The sequence below is a fragment of the Seriola aureovittata genome, chromosome 4 (genome assembly GCF_021018895.1).
Source record: "Seriola aureovittata isolate HTS-2021-v1 ecotype China chromosome 4, ASM2101889v1, whole genome shotgun sequence".
NCBI lineage: Eukaryota > Metazoa > Chordata > Actinopteri > Carangiformes > Carangidae > Seriola > Seriola aureovittata.
Window position 1 is genome coordinate 19463016 of NC_079367.1, and position 10863 is coordinate 19473878.

The 10863-nt window shown below is 40.0% G+C and overlaps 2 protein-coding genes across 6 annotated transcripts in view; both read right to left on the bottom strand.

Moving 5' to 3' along the window:
- plch1 (phospholipase C, eta 1) overlaps positions 1 to 5021 on the bottom strand; it is a 59779-nt gene extending 54758 nt beyond the window's left edge. For all 4 annotated transcript variants that reach the window (XM_056374927.1, XM_056374925.1, XM_056374929.1 and 1 more), the window contains exon 1: positions 4548 to 5021. The gene's annotated coding sequence lies outside the window, so the exon portion shown is untranslated. The remainder of the gene's footprint in view (positions 1 to 4547) is intronic.
- Positions 5022 to 5938: 917 nt separating this feature from the next.
- On the bottom strand, positions 5939 to 10414 carry c18h3orf33 (c18h3orf33 homolog (H. sapiens)). Of its 2 annotated transcripts, none has more exons than XM_056373307.1 (5): positions 10124 to 10414; positions 9684 to 9743; positions 9163 to 9322; positions 7450 to 7610; positions 5939 to 7291 (listed from the first exon to the last, which is right to left on the bottom strand). In XM_056373307.1, the coding sequence occupies exons 1-5, from the start codon at positions 10397 to 10399 to the stop codon at positions 7037 to 7039; spliced, it is 912 nt and encodes a 303-aa protein (XP_056229282.1). In that variant the 5' UTR covers positions 10400 to 10414; the 3' UTR covers positions 5939 to 7036. The 2 variants fall into 2 exon arrangements, with proteins under 2 accessions (XP_056229282.1, XP_056229283.1); XM_056373308.1 differs by having other exon boundaries at positions 5939 to 7288; positions 10124 to 10311.
- Between the last annotated feature and the right edge of the window lie 449 nt (positions 10415 to 10863).

The window sequence follows — 10863 nt, forward strand, 5'->3', positions numbered from 1 at the left end:
TCCAAATTAGAGATAGGAGCTGAGCAGAAGTAGATGACTGGGGACATTGTTTGAGCGGCTCTAACATGTCACATTGTGATACAACTAAATTATATGAATCTACCATAAACACTGAATGTGCAAGTCAGCAAATTTTATAAATGCTGCGCAGAGAGAGGCGGCAAAGTAATATGATCATGGTGGAGCGACTGTGATGCTGGTGCATCTGAATGGATGCATTCGTTCTACACTGATGTCCATGCTGTGCTAATGCAGAAGACTCCTGTTCTTGTCTAACTGAATTACTAATGGTATGTGGTACTCATTGATTGTGTGGGTGATATTATGTATTTAGTATTTAGTCCAAAAACAACATTAAAGAAAAACAGATGTTTTTGAAAGACAAAATTGAGGAAAAATAATGACTTAAGACAAATGTCCACTCCTTTAAGTTAAAAAAGAAAGTATTATTTTCAGTGACAACTTAACAATTAGGTAATTAATTATTTAAATCGACGACTTTTATATTTAGTCATATTTTAACCTCCTGGTTAAACTCTGATTGTTGCATAATTTCCTTGTACAATGAGGGATTGTTACCAATGTTTTGAACGTTCTCACTTTCGGTTCCACCACGAAATGAAGTGCTTTAGATAATATGCTAACCATCCTGTTTACTACCTTTCTGATAAGATGACTGCTTCTGTTTCTTGCTGCATGTTTTGGGTTTTTAAGTGTCCTGTGGTAGTTAAATGATTAAGATCAATGATATGCAGATGCTTACCGATTCATTTTGGTTTTTGATTGTGGGCCAGGAATAAAAACCACAGTAAATGTCTGTTTCTAGAAATAATAAGAAGTGTTAAAGCCACGTTATGTTCATTGTTACTGATGACCCACAGTATAATAATCTGACTAACCAGATATCCCAGACAAAATTTTAAAGCTGGCATCGTTACGAAATCATGGCCAAAACTATGAACATAACACCCAGGTTATAATAAGCTAGCATCACCCTTTAAGGGGCTGCTCAGTTTGCATGCCACACGCAGCGGCATGAATCACCTCTCATATATGAGTGAATCTAACAAAGGCCTTCTCATGACATGCAGACACAAAGAGCAGCATCTGTCATTCCATACTGACACATGCCAAAGCGCACTCTACTTGGACATGAATAATGAGATATACAATGACTGCTCTATTTTATTTGATGTGACCAGCTGTCATAAATGCTGGGTGATTATCAGCCATGTTTAGAATTAAAACAGTAGTTACCATGACTAGAGATGAACAGACATTTAATATCTTGGTTTGTATTTGTGTGTATAGCTGTGTGTGTATACATGCAAGTCTAAATTCATATGTGTTGTGGGTTTTATTTCCATGACATCACACGGCACAGCAATAGCCACCTACTTCCCTTAAACCTGTTAACATAAATTGTCTCAGTAAAGACAAGGAGAAGCACAGGCTCATACACAGCACAGTTATGTTATCCCCCTTAACTACAAATCAATTGGGAAGGCTTGGGATCCAAATGGCACACAGCCTGTAAACCACCTTGCTGTTCTACAGAGTCAATGAGTAGCTTGTAATTGCCTGTTAAGCAGTTATCAGAGCAGAGAGTAAACAGTCTCGGTATGCTGTTGGCTAGACAGATGGTTTCACGCTAAATGCTTAATGCTCCCTGACTCACTGATATATAAATGTATGGGCTATATAGGCAAGATGGAAAATAAGAGGCATTTAAATTCATGTCCATTAAATTACATGTAAGAATATTGTCATTTTGAAATACGGAGTCGCAAATTTGGGAATGGTTTCCTTAAAATAAAGTTTCGGTTCCATGTGTTTGTGTTCTGGGTGTGTGTTTGTTTGCACATTAAGGTTTAGGGGTGGTCAGACCGCTTTCACATCAAAGACTCACCGAGGGCATGTAAAATATTTGTAGTGCTTGCTGCATCACTACAGTTTGTATTCCATCTTACAATCAATGAAACTGAATGATCTGCTTGTTGTCTATTTATTGTTTCTTTACTTTTGTGAAGATCCTATTCTTTATACTTCAAATGTCATGTTTTAGCCTCATCATGAATAAGTGCTATAAGGATTTCATTACTGATTGATTGTTTTTTTGATTTGTTTTCTTGATTTTCAATTAATAGGCAAAGTATTATATATGACCAAGAATAGCTGTAAATGTTCACATTTGAGTAGATGGAACCAGCGATTTTTTAAAACAATTTTACTCTTTAAACAATTAAGCAACTGTCAAAATCTCAAATTGTAACTTTAAATTGTCCAGCCAGTGCTGCTTCAGTGAGCCTTGGACCTGATAAGGAGACAGCGAACCTTGAGGCAGCGAGGTTACTGAGGGGTCAGTGTTGGGTTACAGAGGGGCAGGATGGGCAGTGAGGCTATCTGAGCATGTCAACAGGAACATCATGGAGTCATAAAAACAAAAACAGTGCAAACAGAGGAATCTCTTCTGCAAAACTGCTATGTATCCTGTCAATTTGTAAGGCTTTGTAAGGAAGTGCGATAAGTGTCAAAACATTTTCTAGTACATCTTAAAATGATTCTCGTATTTCAGTGTTACATGCTGTATAACAATGGTTGCACATTTGTCCATTTTTCTGTCTCCAGGGGCAGTATATCAAGTATACAGCATATTTTTTGAAAACTTTAAGAGCTCGGTCTTATTTTAACCATCATGTGTGCATGTTTCAGTGGAAGCACGTGTGTGTGGTGGAGTCGCCTTGCTTTACCATGGAGCTGAGGGGTGGGTATAAGGCCATAAGTCAAACCGTCACATCTATTTCAAGCAAAGACACAAGTAACTCTCCTTCCTGCTCCTGCTTTACTTTTACTCTGAGGTTTTTAGTATCAAACTGTCTGCATGTTCTGCTTAACATCCTCATTGACAAGAGAGACTTGTTCATTTTCTGCAAGTTGTATGGAGCGAGTGATGAACACTGCAGTCCAATACACAGTTTCCCATTTCAGTGTAAATGGATATGAGTGCAAGTGCATGATTGGCCTCTGACATTAGCGAAGTGACAGCTTGTTCATTCTGTAAAATAATTGGAACAACAACTAAATGTTGTGTCAGAAAGTTCCTCTCTGCTGTGTTTCTTCTGTCTTTCACCTGCACGCTCAAGCTCACATACATTCGTGGTTTGGCTCATTCAATCCCAAACTTTTCAGCCTATGTCCTCCTGTCTTCCTTTCCACCAAGAAACTTCTATTATTCATGAGGGATCACAGCACCCACAAAGAGTCATGTTTCCACTCCTACAAACCTACACCAGCAAGCTGATACACTGTTCACAATACTTCAAGTCACATAATAACAAGGGAGTCACTTCACGGCTGATGCATTCCTTCACACACACACACACACATACACACATACACACACACACACACACACACACACACACACACACACACACACACACAGATACACACAGATACACACACATACACACACATACACACACATACACACACACAGAGATACACATACACACATACTCTGCAGTGCATGTGGGTGTGTGATGGAATAGCTGCTTACCAGTGAGTGTTTATTGTGACGGGGTGAAATAAATACCGGCTTTTTTTTTTTTTTTAAAGAAAAACTTAATTAACAAGAGCAAACTACAAATTAAAAGTGTCTGAGTTTTGACTTGAGGCCCATACACCTGTATCACTTTACAAGTACAGCTTTACTAACCCTGCCTGACAAAGACGCTCCTTGTATTAGATGTTGACAACACTCTGTGAGTTTTATCATGCAGGAGCAGGAATGGAGAATTACCTTGGTGTTTTGGGAGGTGCCTTTGAGTGAGTGTCACACCAGCTCTCTGTCTCTTTAAATCTCTTTGTCTTTCACACCCGGCCAACTACCACGACCCACTCAAATCAAATCAAAAAATCCCCAAGGACTCTGCTCTCAGATGGGGGAGTGCCCCATCTCTTTCTCTCTGGGATGGCTACCGGCTGAGTGTAATAAAGGCCTTTGTTATGCTGCCCTGCTGCAAATCTCTGTTGCAAAAACACAATGGCAAGGAGTGAAACGCATGCAGCAGAGAAGTGTTTTTCTCAATCACACAGATGAATCATTGGTTCTAGTACCAAACAAGCCAAAAGTACATGACAAAAATATATAACTGACCACATCAGCACAGGCGATTTGTGCTTGTCAAAATGATCCAAGAATGAGAAAATGATTGCCTGTGGCTTACCTTGAGTGGTACAATGAAGATAAGGACTGACATGTGTTGTGTATTTATTTTCCAGAGCCTGTGTGTCCAGGCACACAAGTTTAAGAGGTGTACATCTGCTTGGATACTGTATACAGTATCCTACCAACAGTAAATTTAAAGTGACAGCAAACTGTGTGCAGATTGTCATAGTCAGAAAAGTACAGAGATACATTCCAAGAAACACTCTGAGTAATTAAAATGTCCCTTCATAGATAAAGCGCATGTTTCTTCAAATTAATACTGATTAACTACTGTCAGTTATTCATGTATCTGTTGAAGCATCATAAGCTTACTTACGTCTGTGCCTTCAGTTTCTGATTCTGAAACCACGTTGTCAGCTGCCCCACGAGATCTTCCTACTTTCAGCAGAACAGCAGTCCTTCCATGCAATGAACTTCCATGGCATGAGGCACAAATAGGCTGTAATATAAATCAGTGATAGTCCCAGTGGTTTGGTGTCAGAGAGCAAAGGTCCAAGCAACTTCACTGGTGTGGGCAAGTACCCACCACCACATCAAGCACAGTGCCTTTTCAAATGACTACTACTAGTGTGGGACCAGTGAATTTGAGAAAGCCTGGAGTGGATTTCGGAGTGGACTACTTTTGGAGAGATGGTTTTCAGTCCTTTCATTTAGATTAGGAACAAAAAAGAGAAATCAGACTAATTAAAATACATCAGAATCAAGGAACACTGACATAAGCTGATATCCTTACTACCCCTTTTTACCAGTGGGACAATACCTTATTTTTCTTTAATTTATTTAGATGAGATGTAAATACTATATACTATATACTATATTTGACATAGTAATTATTTTTGTTTTCATCTTTAAATCATCAATCAATCACATTTTGCCGAGTGGCATTTAAAAGATGATGAAGAAACAAGCTGTCCTAATTCCTCACTTGAAGTTCCAATAAATATCAAATTGTTGAAATGATCTTCTTGCTCCTTTCAATCATAAAATTGCTACTAAAAAATAAAATCTGGTCAATTGGTGAGTAATGTAAATTATACAGTATGGCAAGTGACTATGCCCTACGTTGATGCCCGATGTGTTTCCAGTCAAAAACTGATTACAAATGGCAAATTCCTACCTGCACAGTCACTAAATAATCATCAGTAAGATGCAGTTACACTAGAAATTATACAGCCAGCTAAATATTTAAACTTCCTCATTGAACAATGCAATTTCCCTGTGAAACTTTATTCTGCCTTCCCCCTGTTGTCTGTCTCAGCCGTGGTTTCCCTCCCACTCCTCCCTCAGTGACAGTTCAAAGTCTCACTGCAACAGCCATCAGCCTGAAATGCACCTTACAATTTAAACCAGCCCACCAATCACGAGCCGCTTCAGCCGTAACAGTCGCTAGTAACATTTGCACAACAAAAGGGAGACAGGCTGATTCATCAAACCCCCCCCTTCCCTTCACTCCCTTTCCCTTCCACTGTGACTCCTCCTCTCCTGCTTTTGTGCTCAGACCCAAAATCCCCTTCTACCCCTGTGACCCCCCTCCCCTCTGCACTAATCTCCTTGTGCCCATTGCATTCACTGCTTCAGTACTAGCTCTCCCTGCACTGAGACCCCCTCACCCTGCACCCCACTGGACACACATCACGGTCTGGCGTCATTTGCAGGCCCTCCTCCTTTGCCTTGCTTAGATGAAGCATGAATAAAAAAAACGCAGCACACGGAAGCACAAGGTGTAATTTTGGCTGTGAACTTGTACCGCAAACAAATTATACAATCACATGAGCTTAATCCTGGACACATAGGTAATTTGCTTTGGGGCCTATTCTTCTGCAGGTGTTGCTCATTGGAACAAAATCAACAGATAAAAATCATTATTTGTTCCACTGTTGTGTGGTATTCATTAGTTTCTACAATAACACCTTATAGCACTATAAGGTGTTATTGTGTTATTATGAAATCAAAGGCAAGTTATGGGTTTAGTCACCTTTGCTTTTTGTTTCAGTGCTTGAATACTCTAATGTCATGGTCACATTACAGCTAAAAGGGTCCTCTTTATAGGTACTTAAAGACCCACACACACACACACACACACACACACACACACACACACACACACACACACACACACACACACACACACACACACACACACACACACACACACACACACACACACACACACACACACACACACACACTACATGGCTCCCATGGGGTTTGGGGAGGCCAGTATAGAGTTTACCCCTTTGGATCGCTTTGGTGTTTCTATAGCAACAGTGATTTCAGAGAGTGGACAAGTGGACCTCCCTCTCCATTTTGAACTCCATTAACATACCCCGCCCCATCTTGTGTTTAGTGGGGTGTCTCACATACACACATACACACACACACACATATACACACACCAACAGAGGAGGCTGTGCTTAGTTGTGGGTTAATGGGGTAATTGAAAGCTGAGGGATTATTATCAGGGTTTGAGACAGGGTTTCAAATAACACATTTTTTATAAAACCTCGAAAGACTGGAAAACACAGTCAAATGATACAGGTGTCCTAAGGAATGTAAAGTAACATTAGGCAAATTAAAATGTTTTCATTGCCTGAAAAGCCTATTGGTCCCAGCAGACAGTTGAGTGAAGGATGGGACAGTTTTTCAGCCTACAAAAAACTTTCTAACTTCCTGTTTTACACCAGACATGTGTACAGTACAGGGACTCCATTCAATAAAATAAATATACTTCCATAAATTATGAGGACTGATGTCATTTTTTGATTGACAACAAACTTTTTGTGTATACTGCCTTGAATCAATCAGTCACATCCTTTTAAAGATCCTCCTCATAAGTCTGCATAAAGCACTGTCTCTGATGGCCTTGGAGGCTCTTTCCCATAGGCTGTCCTCCTTCCACAGACCCCTCCCCTTCCTCTCAGCTTTGACCTCTGCCCTGTGCAGCCGTTTGTGGAGACGCCAGTAGAAGCGAGAGTCCAGCAGGACCGCGACGGGCGCAGTGCGAGCCAGACCGAGCATGAGGACCTCTTCGTTAATATAGTAGCTCCACAGCAACCCCTGCTGGACAGGAGAGGAAAGACAAGGAAAAGATTTTTTTATAAGTGAAAATAAATTCAAATCAGTCTTAACATTAAGATTTCAATTATTTTACTTTTTTTCAGATGCTGACTAAGTGACTGATAATTTCCCTCCTTTGTCTTGGTTACTGGATGCCTCACCCTGCTTTGAGACACCAAACAGTGTAGTATGTCGTCATCACGTGTGACCAGCTTCAGCCACACTGTTTGGGCAGGAGCCAGGTTCTTCTGCAGCCATACCCTCCCCTCTGGTGTCAGCTCCACTCCTGCAAGATGCACCAGCAATGGAGATGTGGACACATCTGACGAGGACATAAAAGGGACATTTACCATGTGTTACAGGAAAGCAGAAGTTCCATCTTCACTTCTATGGCCAGGGCTTATGCACACTCTGTACAATATTCATGCTAATCATGGTTAGGGCTGGATATTGTTTTGGTTTTTTCACACGAGTGCAAATGTAATACCTGAGTTTCAGTGGCAATATAAATATACTACATTTATTGTTACCTTACTTTGAGAAATATAAACTTTTATCATTTAACAAAAAAGCCAAACTTTTCAAATGTTAAATGATGTTTAAACATCATTTCAGTCTATTTTTGCAGGCTTGACCCTGTTTACCATTCATCCCTGCATTTTATTTTGAATATTAGGACAAGTCAAAGCATCCTTCGTGAACTTCATGCTTCACCCAGTGGAATGCTGTCTCTTATTTCTAACAGCCACCACACCAGATCATAGATGGATAATTTTCAGTGTACTTAGAGCCGACTCAGAACTTGGTAAAAATGCATTTTCTGCGTATTATCTTTTTATTTCACAGGATAAACTTCATCTGAAAACGCTGCTGTCGTATCAGGCATTCAAAGATCAGATTCAAAAATGTTTCATGAGGAAACTGAATTGTTTTAAACAGTTGAGCTGCACCTCTCATGTATCTCAGGTCCTGTTTTATTGTGTTTGTTGGAAATGAATGATGTATGATCTTATGCAACTATAAGACACTTATTTTGGCCAGCTCTCTCTTGTAAAAGAGATGATGTATCTCTCAAGAGACTTCCTGGTTAAATAAAATAGAAAATAAAACATGCAGTTGTACAAGAGGTTAAACTGACTAAAACTGGCTAAATTATGTGATCAAAGAATGTTGTTAATGTAGCAAAGAAGATTACAAATCTGACCAGAAATTCAATGCCAGTTTTTGGTTCATGACAGTTTGTGATACAATGGTTCAATCCCATGATAACCAATTGAGAATATATGGTAAATCGCATCTGACCAAGATTATCTATGAAAAATCTGCAAATTGTCTTTGTATAACAGCCACAGTCCTAAACAATGGGACTAACCAGCTTTGAAAGGTGGAAGGTGAAGTGGGACAAAGGCAATATTTGAAATTGCTAGATGACACCCTGGTCTGATCATGTGAGTCCTTTACACTGCAGTTGCTGATGGAGCACTCTATATAAAGCATAAGCCTCCTAGTTATATTGCTCAGTGAGTACTATAATTTAATATAACAGCTAACAAGCTTACCTGCCACTCTTGCTCATGACAAGATGATAAAATGCATGAGTCTGACTTTACAAAGTAAAAATGCCACAATGAACACACCAACATTTTTGGTGTAACAAGATAAGAAGTTGCCCCTGTAGTAAACTATTACGCTGTCAAACTGATGAGGGAAGCAGAAGGCGGGAGTTGACACATACATTTTCATTTTTCAGATTTCTACTGAGCTGTTCTTGTGAAGGACAGACTCCACTGCTCCATAAATCTGGGTTCTGGGTTCTGAAGTGTATATATGTTTACATGCCTTCATGATTTCACAAAAAGGAAAGCCCGCTTTACCCTTGTGCTTTGACAGTAATGGCGAGAGGACTGGCAGATAAATCGGTACGTGCTCCACTTCAAGTCCTTTCTCTGTGATCGCAAGAACTTTCCCACGAAGGCTGACGTTCCTCTCAATGAAGCGAGCGGGGATCTCAGACACAGTTTGAAATTTGGTGATCTGAGGAGAAAGAGACAACTCGAGTATTAACGTGCAATGACTTATGTGGGTAAAATATCTAAAAATGCAATTCATTAGCATCTTACAAGTGTGATATTAGAAAACACAGTGAGATTAGGAATAAACTGGGTCAGTGGAAGAAGACTTTGGGTTTTAGTCAAGCTGTTAGTTTGCAAAGATCTATACAGTTTCCACTTCATTGAGGAATAATAGTGTAAATTTACAGCCTTAAATAAAGTAGGGAAACTATTAATTTATTTATGGAATGGGCAACAGCAGATGCCTCAAATCCAAAATATACATGTGTTGGATTTAGCTGAGATTATAATTTAATCAAATACTGCATGCCTTTCTCTCTTACCAGTTTGATACTCCTTGCTATTAGGACAACACCAGCGATCGCCAGGCCAGTGCTGATGTTCTGAGTGAGAGACAAGAGAGCAGTGAAGGTGAAAGAGCTGACAGGATGACAGTGATATCATCGACTTAGCTGAACATGTGTTGGACACTGACAATGAGAAAGACTTAGAGGGTATCAAAATCCACTGGGGTCAACTGGTGATGCTTGACAGGATTTCTGCTAAGTGTGATGAATTGTTAGACATGAATGCTTCTTAAGGAGTCCAGATTTATGATTTACCCTCTTTTACCACTAAATAGGCCACCAGACAACTGAAAGATAAAATGTAGATGCAGGTGGCTCAGGTACAGTCTGTCCACAAAGTGACCATATTGCACATTCATGCTAATGCATCACCAGTCGATTGCAGCCCATTGCCTGCACAGAAGGGAGGCTCCTACCCGCACAAGTGTTAAATTGTCATCTGCAAACTGTGATATTACAGACACGACGTTCTGAGACGACTGGTTTCCTCGCTCTCTTTGTTGTCTCTCCCTCTCTCCTGCTTCAGTTTCTGTTTCTCTGGAAGTCTCCGGCATGTTGTTGACATTTTCTCGATTCATCTGACGCCCCGCCTTTTTGGGAGGGACGTACAAGAGGATTTCTTGTGTAGAGTCTCCGCCCTGTGGCTCGGTATTGATATGACAGGATGGCGTTGAAGTGCGCCTGAATTGCATTAGGTTGATCTATATACAGTATATATGTTGTAAACATTTCCAAAATTGCAGTTATGTCATTAGTGTAAAAGTTATTAACTCCCAAAAGCTCATTTTAGAACTGTAAAATAGTGGAGGACAAAAGTTGGTCATGCACATTGCAGCTGAGATTCACATTAGCCTAATAAATACCACTGGGAACAGTGACGTACCCATCTTTGTCTGCACAACTTGACCTAGATAACTTCATATCTGCAGTATAATTCAATGCACAAAGCAAAAGGCTCAGTCAGACAATAGAAGTGTCCCCTTATTGATATTCATATTTCTTATAATCTATTTTAATGCAATAAGACATGTTTTGCTCCAATAAATCCACAATATTTCCCACTTTCTTGGACCGGTCACATGCAGCAGATGTTGCACAGTGAAACATGTTTAGTAACAGACATCAGTGAGGAGTGACCACTGACTGTATATGACAG